Source organism: Dufourea novaeangliae, unplaced genomic scaffold (assembly GCF_001272555.1).
Source record: "Dufourea novaeangliae isolate 0120121106 unplaced genomic scaffold, ASM127255v1 scaffold89, whole genome shotgun sequence".
NCBI lineage: Eukaryota > Metazoa > Arthropoda > Insecta > Hymenoptera > Halictidae > Dufourea > Dufourea novaeangliae.
Genome location: NW_015373988.1, coordinates 974,242 through 988,172, shown reverse-complemented (window position 1 = coordinate 988,172; position 13,931 = coordinate 974,242). Strand labels below are relative to the sequence as shown.

The 13,931-nt window shown below is 43.5% G+C and overlaps 2 protein-coding genes across 2 annotated transcripts; both read right to left on the bottom strand.

The window, feature by feature from the left end:
• Nucleotides 1-6,659: 6,659 nt before the first annotated feature.
• LOC107187426 lies at nucleotides 6,660-7,991 on the bottom strand. Its single transcript, XM_015575530.1, has 4 exons — nucleotides 7,950-7,991; nucleotides 7,301-7,714; nucleotides 7,123-7,214; nucleotides 6,660-6,870 (listed from the first exon to the last, which is right to left on the bottom strand). Exons 1-4 carry the CDS (start codon nucleotides 7,989-7,991, stop codon nucleotides 6,660-6,662), a joined length of 759 nt encoding a protein of 252 aa, XP_015431016.1.
• A 3,521-nt stretch (nucleotides 7,992-11,512) lies between these two features.
• LOC107187425 (nuclear speckle splicing regulatory protein 1-like) lies at nucleotides 11,513-12,499 on the bottom strand. The gene is made up of 2 exons (XM_015575529.1): nucleotides 11,921-12,499; nucleotides 11,513-11,830 (listed from the first exon to the last, which is right to left on the bottom strand). Exons 1-2 carry the CDS (start codon nucleotides 12,497-12,499, stop codon nucleotides 11,513-11,515), a joined length of 897 nt encoding a protein of 298 aa, XP_015431015.1.
• Between the last annotated feature and the right edge of the window lie 1,432 nt (nucleotides 12,500-13,931).

Below are 13,931 nucleotides of genomic sequence, written 5' to 3'. Positions count from 1 at the left end.
GGCAAGAAGAAGAATCTCTTTCGGATGTAAGAAAGAACAGCGCGGAAAGGGGATGAGAATGGGAACGGGTTGCCGAGCATGAGGCCCGGTGAGACAGCGAAATCCAATTCTTTCATCGGTCAGTGTTGTCCGCTGCACCTGGAGACAGAACGGCCGATGTAGACATTTTAACGAGAACGAAATTGGAAGAGATTCCGGGCAAACGGGCACGGGGTACACGCCGTGTTATTCTCTGCACAGGTACCTGCCATGTTGGGGGACGAGATATGGAGAGGTAGAGAGGCGGAGGAATTGTCAATCGAACGTACGGAGGACGCGTCGTACGTTGTTAAACGAGCTTAACTCGGCTCGACTTTGGCCTGAAAAGCGATCGATCGGCTTGGAATTTTGTGACGTTTCGCAACGAAAATAATTCGTATCGGTCCGCCTATAAACCTGGTGACGTTGATACGTACAAACGTTTTCAACAACGCGACAGGGGGCTATCGATTCATTTCATATTTCGAGCAGATTGGGCCACTGGTATATTGTTTGCTCAGCGATTCTGGCTCGTTAGCATTTTCGCCCGAGATCGGATACACCGTTGTTCATTTAAGCTGATAACCGAGTAATTGCATTTGTTTGGTTAATATAATTGATTCTGCGCGTATAGCTGGGATCATCGTGCTGATGTGCGAATAATGATCCATATGGAAGATTTGTTCTCTTACTTTCATTTGTTTTAAGTATAAGATTTTGTTGTGATGGAAACACAAATTGTCGGGATATGTGTGGTCCTTTAGTCTCAATAGTTAATTTTAGATCACTTGTTATCTGAAATTTCAGTAGTGCATTTAACGTTTTGCGAAACAATGAAATACTTTTATAGGACGTCTTATTGGCTCACATAATTGTTCACGTTTTCCACAATCACGTGTGCTCGAGATCCATAACTTATATCAGCGAAGTAATACTTCTCTCTTCGTAATGTTTATTAACGACGTCGGCGTGGTGCAAAGCGATGTCGGTAGAACTAAAAAAAAAGCAGGTCAATATCTCATAGTTCGTATATATCATTTTTTCATAGCGCAATATTTCACGGAGAGATTTAGAATAACACGCAGGAACTGTGCAAATATAAACGCGTATCTTGACGTGTCAGGTAAACATCCGATTTTTCCTCCCAGTTATAAATGGCCGACGACGATATCGTCGTAAATGTATTTTTTTTACTTACATTTGTATGCCTATACCATCTACAGGTATCGAAAAAAAGTACACATTTTATTACCGAAGTCATGAATGGTCTTCATTGCCATTTAAAATACATATAATTTCGAAATTTGATTTTCTACCTTCGATCAAAGTGGAAGTCCTCGCCAAGACACGAGTATTACTGAAAACAATGAATAACATAGAATGTACCACCTGCCCCAGTAAGAAATCAACTACTTAAATAAATTTGTAATAAAATCCAAATTAAAAATATCTTCCCTCGTTTGTCTTTTTGTAAAAATACCATGTCTCGAGTTCCTGGAGGATTAATGTTATGTTTTAAAACCTATAATGGTCCACTGATTTGTCCACCTAATACCTGCCGAAACATCGAAGTCATCCTGTTACCTAGACCACATGTATTTTCGCGCACTATCGATAACATTCAATCAGAACTTCTCAGCTCCCGCCACAGACTTATTAAGTTGCATTCGAATATTCGAATGCAACTTAATAATATCTCCACCAGAAGCGCACTGTCAAAGGCAACAGCACCACCACCCGCCGAAGGAATGTTAACTTTGATAAGACCGTTTCGCCGGGTAATAACGGTGAATCCGGATTAATGCGTGGCAAATTCCATCCGTGGGATCCTTTAACGCAACGACGACGCGATCGTTCCACGTGAAACAATTTCCTCGCGGTGGGACCGAAACTACGGTCGACGCCTACACGCATGGTCACGATGATAGCTGCTGGGAGTCGGGAGAGTCCCTCTGCTCGCGAACTATTTCAATTCGGCAAACAATTCCCGATATCAGTGGAATTACGGGCGATGAAGGCGCTCGCGCGCGCTCATGTTTCCACGAAATACACGACCACCCGCTATATACCTGCCGGAATTATGCAGATTAAGCTCGTTCACAGCGTGTCCAAGTGCACGGACCCAGACAAACGTCAAGCGACCGTGTTCTTAGGTGCTCGAGGAAGCAGTGTCGCTTTTCACGGGACGACGAATCCTGTGCAGAGAATTCTAACCGGGGCCGTCGAAGTTTCTCGATCCTCCAAGACAGGGTGCCCTGACATCACGGAGATCTTGGATCCCTTGTATGTGGTCTATACAAATGGCTTTCCTTTATTTTCAAGTTGGAGCAACCTACAGAGTACAAAACGTCCTTACTTTGGTGAAAGTTACGTTTAATTATTATCGGTCTATTATATCTAGAGTATGATTTCGTTTAAGGCTTTTTTCCGGTATGTCAGAGGAGGTTTGTATAACGTCAGAGCTTAGGTGGTTAAGAGAGCGTATGTAGTGTCTCATTGAGAGATCAAATATGGTGTCTTCTATTTTTTGGATCCCCGTCAGTCTGAGTATACCAATTTAAATACCGTTAACCTCATCAAACCGCAAATAACCCACCTGGCCTCCCTCTCAGTTCGACCATGATACCCTCTAAAATCGCGTAGGAAAGCGAATCACCGTCGTCGGGGCGCCAGATCATCCAGGACTCTATTTTATATCGTGGTCGCAGGATCGACGCGCCGGGGCGTAAGTATACCATCTAAGATGGATTAGGATTCGAGTCGCAGCGACTGTTCGTTCGTCCGGGTCCTCCTCTCAAAAACGATCCCGTGCCGATCTCAAAGCCGTAATGATTAATGGAGTTAGGGAGGTGCCCGCAGTTCCGTAATACCGTGGCAACTATCGAGTCGGAATTACAGTTGAGAAACTTCGAGGTGAGTTAGGGGGCCGACGTCGTCTCGGACGGGAAGAGGGGTTCACCGCCCCTTCGCCCCCCTCGACGTTCTACCATTATGTCGCCTTGGCTCCGCAGCCATCCGACCACGTTCCAAACTCGATTTGATTTTGATTCGACGTACACTGGAAACGCATTTAATGCATGCGCTTACGTGCGAACTACGCGTGTATCGACTAAGAATGAACATCGGGGAGATGATATCTGTCTTCTTGAAGATAGGGGCCAAGGTGTACTGCCGTGATCGATTCGTTAGCATTTAGAACGGCTTCCCTTCCCTTTTCCCTGACGGGTGTCATTCTCGATCTTGTTACTGTTAACGATTTCGCGTGGTCCGTTGCACGATGGGTCTACAAGACTATTCGATGTACTTAACGATCCAATAACTGCGGCAGATCGTTCTACTGCAACAGTGTGCGATTCGTACAGCGGCATGTAAGCTACGGTTTCGACAACAACATTCTTGCCATGGGTTACATCCGTTGTTGTATTGCGGATGGCGGTATGCTATTTGAACAAGCGTTAAAATAACGTTTACTTTAAACCTGGTACTGAGTCAATAAAAATATCAAGTAATATGCTTTATTGAATTTATTGTGAAGTTACCGACAATCTCGTGAGAAAAAAACGTATGGTCCTATTTATGTTATTTTATTTATTATATTAGTACTATTAGTACTTTCGGAATATTTTGTATCGTCATTTGCAGAGCACTCGATACCATCATACGGTTTAAATACTTTATGTTGGCAGAGAAATTGTGAGTAGTTTTACTCGGGACACCCTGTGTAGAGGTGAAACTACACCATTCTAACCCAGATTGTAGGAATACCGTTTTATTCGGTGGTTTCCGAATTCTCAAACCGTTTTAAAGCGAGAAACCATGTTATGGGAACACCGTGTTATACGACTGGCCTCTATATAAACTTTAACAGATAAGGTTCCTGTATTCTACTGTTAAACAAGTGAAACCGACATTTCTCCCATCCGCCCCCAAGTGAACGTAAAACACATTATACTCCCATTGTAATATAAGAACTAGTTATAGTTATTAATACCGTTCCCAAGCACAGAGCAAAAAGCGAACTTTGACTCTCGTCAGTTCCCGTTCGTTTTAGTGTCCCGTGCCGAGTCGCCGAACGACACTCGTCCTAATGGAAAACTCCCGCGAGTACGGCAGTTTGAATGGAGATCATCAACAGGTACTATTGCGCACACCGTCCGAAACGACGGCGGCTGGGTCGAGGCTCTCAAGATGACATAAAATTTAATTACTCCGTTTCCGCGTCTCCTGGAATCACACGCGACCGAAGGAACAATGGCGGCCTCACGAAGGAGAATGGCGCAGCGTTAAGCTGCGTCTACACTGTATAGCGTAACACGTTATATAGCAAAGTTATAAAATTTGTTAGAAGAACAGAACGAAAAATGCTATATAACACGTTGTTGCATAACATTTTTAATGTGCGACGCCATTATTAATAATGAGATGCGAGATGTTATAGAAATGTGTTACGAACTTGTCCAAAATCTATAATCTTGTAACAAGTTACAGAAACATGTATAGCAAAGTTGTATAACAATTTTTTATATAACATCCGTTTGTTATATAGTGTAGACGCAGCTTTACGCTCGCCCGTTAGCCTCGAGCGTTTAACAGCGCCGCGGGAGATTGAACGGCGAAAATCTTGTTTCTGCCCCCCGTTCGTTGCGGAAGAATTGACGAACGGTTTCTCTTTGCCGTCTATTCCGATATTACCACGTGGAAAATTGCTTCGAAGGAATTCAAAGCGGCGACAAATCGCCCCCGCAGACTTCGGCCACGGAATTGCGGTCTTTCTATCTTTTCTCCCTCTCGTTCCTGCGTTCGCGTTTCGAAAGAGGACCGCGTCGAATTCTGGTGTCGATTTAATTCATCCACGAAGGGTTCAGCCCCCGTTCGAGTCGCCTTTTCCGCCCGCGCGGATGAATCTCGTTTACCGCGACGACCGCTTTAATTCCTGCCCGGTTTCAACTGGCAATCAAGCCAGGCGAAATTTCAGGAAGGGCGACCGAAAGAACGCCGTGGCTGAAAACATTCGAATAGCTGCTGGCCAGAATCTGGGGACAACGCGGAGAACCAGGGAGTCTTGCTTCTTATTAAGGGGGCAGAACACTGTAAGGGGCCCAAAAGTGCAGATATTTTTGGAATCTTTTTTCCAAAGAAACTATAAAATGGATTTTTTTTCGAGATTTTATCGAAAAGAAAACAATTTTTTAAATTATTAGCCCGCAAGTGTGTACCCCATAAAAATTACGACTGGACTGTAGATGTTCTGCATATTCACAGTTTTGTAGATTGATTTACGAAACAGAATTAGGTAGAAACTTGAAGTTCAATGCAAAATAAAGGTACCTACAGTATAAGAAAGTTATGTAAGTAATGTGGCTAACCGTTCAATGATAATTTGGAAGCTGCACCGAAATTTGCGAGTTTGTTATTATTAAATGAATGTATGAAAAATTCTAATAGAGCGGAACATCGTTGTATTCCCTCGTTCTCTTTAAACTTCCACGCGTTTACAAGGGAAACAACGTGAACACGCGGTGCATTAATCAAAATAAATATTTGCGCTTCGTTCGTGAGGGATTATGAGTGATTTAACGATAGCCTTGCCCCGGAGTTCTCGCGCAATTTACCAGTTTCGCTACACGTCGCGAACTACCGCACTCGAGTGTCGGGTTTCGAGTTTACTAACATTGCTCTATTATGTCCTTACTCGTACCCCGCGTAATTTTCTCGCAATTTCAATTACCGTTTTCGGTTGCCAGCTCCACGACGCATTCGGAATATAATTAAAAATAATATTAAAATCGCGACTCATTTAAACCGGGCTCGAATACGCTTTTTTTTCTCCGAATCAAAGGCAATCCCATAAAACTACCGCGGTCAGATGGTTAAATTATAGCGGCTGGGCTATGTTTGCAGCCGCCGCTTCCGAATTCCGGCAATAACAGCCCCGGTAATGGACGATCGGGCGTCCGTCTGAAATTGTTTTACAAATGAGTCAACTCAGCCGGCAATAGATCAATTCGGTCGGCAATTTGCCGGCCACTCTCTGCCACCACCCTCCTACGAGTCCACGACAAAAATGCGCGTCGACGCGATTTATGTGTCCCACGGATCGATTTTATTTCATCGTCGGATCCTCGTTACAACGCGGGTAGGAATCATCGTGCCCGACGACAATTATTTTCCACGTGGTCCCCCGATGGTCCACTAAATTGACGTTCCGCGCAGCGTCGAAACTTCATTGCACCGTATGGAACTTAACAGTGGAATCCGTTTCGATTATGAAACGGCTCTCTAGTTCGCCTTACACTTCTAAGTTTGTTGGATCGAAGACGCTGAACTACGAAGCTTCGAGTCGAAGGTTGAAAATTTAATTTGAAACAGTATCGTGTTCTATTCTCACTTTAGCTCGGTTAAGATTGGAGGTCGTTGAATTCGCTTTGAAGTTTATATGGATAGAGAACTGACAGCGATATTTCAGACTTTACTGTGCTCGATCTTCACGCTGAAGACTCTCGTAATTGGGTATGATAACGATGACCTGAAAATGTCGTGATAATTTATAAAAAGAACAACACCAACCTGACACTGTGAATATCGATACAGGGGATTTCGCATACGTGGAGAATTCGAAAATAATTGGTACAAAGAGTTTATTAAATTTTAGGCGGGTGTGTCACCTTTGTGCACCTTTTCGACCGCCTGCAGTATGGTTTACAATCCTGCAACAAATCGAAGTATACTTTCCATTGGGTATGCGGCTCTTTAACCTCCGTGAAGAACTGTTCGCCGTCGTACATGTACTGATCGAACGGAGAATTCATCGCCCATATCCAACCCAGGTCTGCGCACAAGCTCGCGGTATGACTGCACGTATGAAAACTTTATTGTAGTTAGTTGATGTTGTCAGATAAAACGAGGAAACAATCTTCACTCTTATTTCTATATGATAATCTCCAGTTTCTTAAAAAAAGAATCGATATCGAATAATCTGTCCTTTTTCACTGCTCTGGTTAAAGTAATTTAGTGAAACTAACTGGCTGGAAAAGGATTTGGAAGAGTTTGAGAACCTCGAAGAATTCTAATAGGTTCTAAAATTTCGAACACGGTTCAACTCACCTGCTGTTGCAGAAGACAACGATGGCCGGATAGCTGCAGTCGCGCGCCAGGTACCAGCTTTCGACGAACAGTCGCCTGGCGATACCCAGACCCTGATAGTAGGGATGAAGCGAGTATTTTTAGCATCGATACTTTCTTTCGATACAAGTTGTGAGTAAAAGTATTGATTTGTCTCTACCTGGTAGAACGGGTCCACGGTCACGGCAGCGATCTCGAATAGCCTCGGGACGCATAGGCGTTCCCAAAGCGCCGCCTGTTCATGTTGGTAACTGAAGAACTCGATTATCCGTCTGACCTTCATCGAATCGCAGCAGGTTTTCGCGAACTCCCGTTGTTCCTTCGAGGTCGACGGATAGATCAGGCTGTTCAAGGCTGCGCCGATCACACACCGTTCATGGTCCTCGGCGATGATCGACAGGCCGTTTCTCACCACGTTGTACATCAGCTGTCGCCAGCATTCCGGCGCTTCCGTACCTACCAGACCGCAGCTTTGGACCGTCGGTTCGCCCTTGTAGTAAAACTCGGACATGAAGTTCGACACGTTTTCATAGTCCGGGGGCAGCGCCAGGCGTGTCGTGAAAACTGGTGTGTCCTGGGAACACGCGAACGGATTTACAGTAAATCCTCGATGAGTGTTCGAAGACTCCTCGGCAAAGACAGAGAGAAGTCCACAAATGTAACACTGGCTTTTTAATGAGGTTTAGTACAGTAATCGAGCTTGGAATTCTGAAACCAATGATGTTTGTTTCAACCACATATGGCCATTAGTTTATAAAATATTTAATGTTCAGTGCCTTGGACCCTTCGAACACTCATCGAGGACTTACTGTATTGGGTCGCGATTTTATCGCCTCAGACACGCACTTCATTTATAGCAATCCAAGAAAAAGGTTAAGCGTAATTTTAATCGTGCTGTTGATATTAATTACAACGTCAGGTTTTGTATACAGCATGTCCGTCCAAGCAAGACAGGATTACGTTAGGTGGCAAGTTTTTCTGGAGAAGTCAGCGAAACCCGAACTTGCGAAAGAGTTTAACACTTCGTTGACGATCGAGTCACGTCCGACACGGGGATCCCCGGAAGAGGGCAAATATAGTGGAATAAAAATTTCAAACGCTCACGTGGGAATTTAATTAAAATACCCCGAGGAATTCGATTTCGTATCTCGAATAGCATGATGAAAGAAGAAATTAATGAACAGGGTGTAAGAAACTGTAACCGACAGCAGGGTAATGTAGGAAGTGGCATTGTCACAAGTTAGAGACCATATTGAAGTGTCGAAATTTAATGTCTACCTGACAGTTTCGGTAAAACATGCATGCACAGTCAGCTGCATTTTTAAGCAGGAACCGACGCCAATATCAACGTCAACTAACTTATTGCAGGTTACATCGATCTTTCATTCCGAACTGGATGTACATTTCAAATGAACTTACTTGACACTCTGTTCCCTTGCTCAAGTTTCTCCCGGTAAAGTGAAAATTAGCTCGTGTATTTCCAATTGTTCGATATTTCGAAATATCTTTGAGGCATTTAATAATAGATGTCCTATATGAAAACAGCGTAAGCATAGTCATTACGTATCTCCCTGCATATCACATCTCCTAAAGTATCACTAAATTTCCAGAATTATCCGTGGCTTGTTAATGAAAGGTTAAGAGTATGAAAGGAAGGTTGTTGGTATCGAATCCGCGACTCGCTTCTTAATTCATTTATTTATCGAAATATCCCGCGCCTTGAATTAAACGTGTTTTGCATTGCCGATTCATACAGGGTGAGTTAATAAAAATTACCATCTAAAATAATTCGTTGTCTATTGCTTGTATAGAAAACGTTTTAAAGAATCATGTAGCACCGTACTTTCACTTTTCTTTGTTTTCCTCCATTATCCCTTGATGATAAATGTAAACATTTTTCGCACATTCCAACACTCCGAACACCCACTTCACTCCCGCAATATCAATGTACGCTACGTTTATTATAAATATCACGACGCCTTCGTGTTCTCGGTCAGTCGATTTGATGTTAGAAAATTATTATCCACTTTGCAGTAACGAATCCGCTGGACGGTTTCGCGTCAACGAACGAAAAAGCTAGAGACAACACGGGCTCCGCTGGGTTTTGCAGGCACGGACGGGACGATAACTCAGGCACGGCTCTATTCATTGTTGTATGAAATGATATGGCAGAACGGTTGATTTATGTGTTACCAACGTCGCGTTTGACCGCCCCCGATATACAGCGACCGTCACACGTACGAACGCCTAAGCGCGACTGCGCTGATTTTGTCCTCTGTGCACGGGTGTGTTGTCGTCGAAGCCGTGAATGTACACTAAGGTCCTGAGGGTTTATGGTTCTGCGGGTGTATGAATATTTGGACATCGGTGAGACGTGTGTACAGACGATTTAGTTGATTCGTTCGTTCCTTCTGCATTGGAACCAATCAGCAGAAGCCAGCTCTGTCTATTCATCGTCCAGTGATTATACGTGTTAAATTAATAGTGGAAAGTCAGAAGCGAGGTGAAAGAAATTTTTGAGGATTTATGTTCGTGCTTTAAAGTTTAGTGATTTTATTATTTATTGTTACTCTTAATTTTACTTATTCATCGAATGAGCTGGTTTTATTAATTGGCGAGAGTGACTTCCAAAGATCCAGAAGGTCGACGCACAACGACGGAATACTTTATCTCGTTCACAAGAATCGATCTGCCATCAATCTAAGAGATTTACTACTGCATTCAATAAAGCTGGAAATGCACGGGAGAATGTAACTTCAAAGAGGAAGGTATCATTCCGCCGTGAATCGCATGGAAGACTGAATCGACGACCGGCGTTCAGCGATTTATCGACGACTCGTTATAAAAAAATACATTTCACTCTTTATTACCGTTGTGCGAGAATCCGAATTCACGGAAAACATCGTAGTATACTTTCATGTACTGCAATCAAAATGGAACTTCTTTGAAATAATTACGCAAAACTGGAAGACAATAACGTTTCATTCGTATGTAATGCTACCGTAGACATGTCTCTGTCATCGGTCCAAATATTCACAGTTACGAAGAGAACTAAAATAAAAAATAACGATGGTTCAAATGTATATTTGAAAATCTGGTTTATCTCGAAATGTATAGCAGCTTTCAAAATTTCAGAATCTCTTCATCCTTACTTGACAGAAAGAAAGCTGAAACAAAACTCTGAATAGTAAATTTGTTCACCATATAATCCACCGTCGTGTAATGAAGAAGTTAATAAAAAGGGTAATGTATAAGTAAGGTGGATGCACCAGTAAATGAAGACCTGCCAGTGAATGAACATTATATATAAAAACGAGTATCATGAATGAGCAATGCCGTTACGCTGCTGCTCGAGATACGTACAGTCCGATCGGGGGCGTGCTTGCATCAATTACTGGGCTTTTATTCTCATTTCATCCGATACACCGAAAGATTGCAATTTATCGGCGCAACAATAGCCGGCATTATTAATATCCATTAATCAACCGTGGGGTTACGTCGGCTGACGCGCGCGATACAAGCCGAGCCCCCAGAGCGAGCGCACGGGGCCGAAACATTGGCCGCCGCGTAAATTGGAACGGGAACCGGAACAATACGTCCTGATGAACTACGGGAAATATGGAAGTATATTCTGGATCCTTGTTCCGCATCGAATCGATGACACTTGAAATGAGAAATTCCGAGCTCGCTATTAAAACCAGTTTCTGCAGGGGGAAAAAAAACGATAGAGAAGGGCGTATCGTAAAAAATCGTACAGGAATTGATTTCTCCACTCGAGTGTGTCCTATTCGAAGGATGAAGGCAAGTTCCTGTGCTTCGATAACCATTGTTCTATTTTTCAAATTTCTTTTTATTCGTGGCTGGAATTAATGCACCGTTTAATATGTTAAAAATCTCAATGAATGATCTGTAGCGGAAAAGTTACGTATTTAAAAAAGTATGCGTAAACAACTGTGCATTGATCATTCGGTATCGCCTTCAATCATAAATAATTATTCTGCTCATTAAATTCTTCTCTTCCGTCAATATTAAATGTTCCCAACGAGTGTAACAATTCCGTGAAATATAATGAACACGTTGCATATAATACGCATAATTGGTATCGTTATGCTAAATACCGTACACCGTATAATATGTAGAACGTGGATCGTTTTAATTGTCCACAATCAAGCTTGTCGTATTATGTATACTGATAGATTGCAGGTGTATTTCACGAGTTTAATGCCCACTCACGGGCCACGCTGGTCGAATAAATAAACCTCATGAAATAACAGATCAGTGGTGAAATAACCACAGTTTTATTATAAAAACGAACAGACATTTTACGTTTCTCCTGTACGCGTATAACTGGATTTCCAATCGCTTCGTGCACCTAGCGCGCCTTCGCCTCGGCGAAGCCAAACTTTTTACCCTCTGCTCGGTCGGCCTGTTTCGCGAATCCCTGGAAGTTTTTAAAGACTTCATCGTAACCGCGACCGGCGACGTGACCTTTGGATTCCTGCTCGGCCTGGGAGTTCACCGCGATTCCCTTCTTGTGGTCTTCCGCTTCGTCGTCCCCTGAATCAGTGCTCGCACCCTTCTTGTACGTGCCCTCGGTGGCGACGTGTTTCTCTTTGTACCGTCCGTGTTTCTTCGAGTGTCCACCTTGGTCATCGTTGTCGTAAAAATCATGATCTTTATTGTACTCATCCTTGTGATAAACATTATGAAAACCGCCAGCCTTGCGATCCAAATAGTCACCGCTTTTAGCCCGATGTCTCTGGTCTGTTTGCCCTCTAGCCCTCTCCTTGTCCCGCCTGGAACTCCCACCGCCATCGGAATGACTCGTCCTCTTCCCTCCATCCTCGCTGTACTCGGTCTTCTTCTTCTCCTTCCTACGATCACCTTTTTGTCCCCTCTCGGAAGAAACCACTTTCCGTCGCCCCTCTCGAACATCCTGAACGCTACCCTCTTGCTTCGCTGACGCGTGGCGACTGCCTCCGGCCTGATCTGATTTTCTCAACGATTGAGACTCAGGGCTCCCCTTGGCTACCTGCGGCACCGCATATTTCAGCTCCATGTGATCGACGCCGGGTGGCTTCACGCCGGTGTAATGAGCCGGAAGCATCTCAGCGTCCGGGTCCAAAGGCAGCGTGGCCAGTCGATGGTCCACGCGGGGCGACTTTATGGGAATGAACTTCGATCCATAGTCGTCCCCTCGGTTTAGATCGTCGGCTTCACGGTAAGCCTGTTCCGTCTCGATCACCTTCGGAACGTAGGTCTGCGGATTGATGACGTAAACGGTGTACGTCCTCGTGGAGGCGACGCAAACGCAGAGGATCGCGCAAACGACCCTCCATCCTACCTTCGAAATTCTCATTTTCCACGCGGTTTCTTCCACTGTTCCACGGCCTACTTTATCGCGACTGTGGGTAGTTGATCCAACATGCCGCGGGCGAATACGATTGCAGGATCTTCCAGTGGTCGGGGGACCGGCTCGCGGAAACGCGTTCAGGTGTACTCTAATCACGGCGGCCATGAGCCCGCCTCTTTTATATGTCGCGATCGAGAGCGATCCGACGCGATCGCCGCTCGCCCAGGACTGCAGAATGCATCTGGAAGTATACTCGTGTAACACGGGGCTACATGGCGTGTTTCGACAAATCTACGATCCGGCCGATTGCACCGTGAAACTCTCGCGCGCGACCTCGCCGATTCCGACAAGGTTTCGTGGGTAATTTTCCGTTCGATAGACCGATTTGAAGAAACGACCTTGCCGACGACGGAGCGGGGTGAGATTATGAAATTGAGAGGTAATTTTTATATCGATCTTGGTGTGTTTGCTGCGAATGGCTTTGTCGAAATGTGTTCGTTTCAATGATCTGTAAGATTCTTTTTGCAATAGCTGGCAGACATTTATGGTAAGAAACGTACACCGTATTTTCTGTTTCAAAATGTATCATAGAAGATATACTGATTAAATCGTCTAAATATTTTTCGTATATTTTTTGTGTTAAGTATTATTGTCAAGGATAAGGACACATGGGGGTGGGCGTAAAAGTATGGGTCATTACATTCGCGATGCATTAATTCAAATATTTCTTGAAAATTAATTTTGTGCGATTTCTGATTTAGATATTGATACAGAGTAATATAGTAGCCCGATACTTTTACATGCCTGTGTACATTGTAATACTGTAAAATAGTTAATTACTTTGAATAAGAGAAAAGCATCGTAGCATTTAATGCGGTAACAGAACCATACTAAAAATCATATTTACAACACGTATAAAATATGTATCCCACGACAGAAAAGAATTAGAAAGTCAACTGTCCAGGAAACTATTGCTCACTACTGTATTTCGTGTTTTATGCCTGTTATACTATCTGTGACTTTTTAACAAATGACTCGATAGATCTTCGGTATACCATGTGAACTCACAGCAGACTATTCCGTTCATTACGTAACAAGGTTCTTTCATCCAAATACCTCCACCTGATTAGATTCATCGTGTTTTCTGCAGTCATGGATTTGATTGAATCGTATTTTTCAGATCATGAGAGAGTTTCCGTTCGATTTTGTCGAATCAGTCGAGCATATTACGAATACAAATAATTACTGCTCGATTCGTAGTCCGTCTGCCCCTTTATGCTACCGAATTACTCTACGCAACTGGCACGCACACGAGTGATCAGGTCTAAATTACACTAGCCAATGGAAAAGAAACTTGCATTTTTGTAGTATCCATAGGAGGAACGAAACTATTTGAAATAGACACAAATCCAACGTTTATATCATTAATTCAATTACA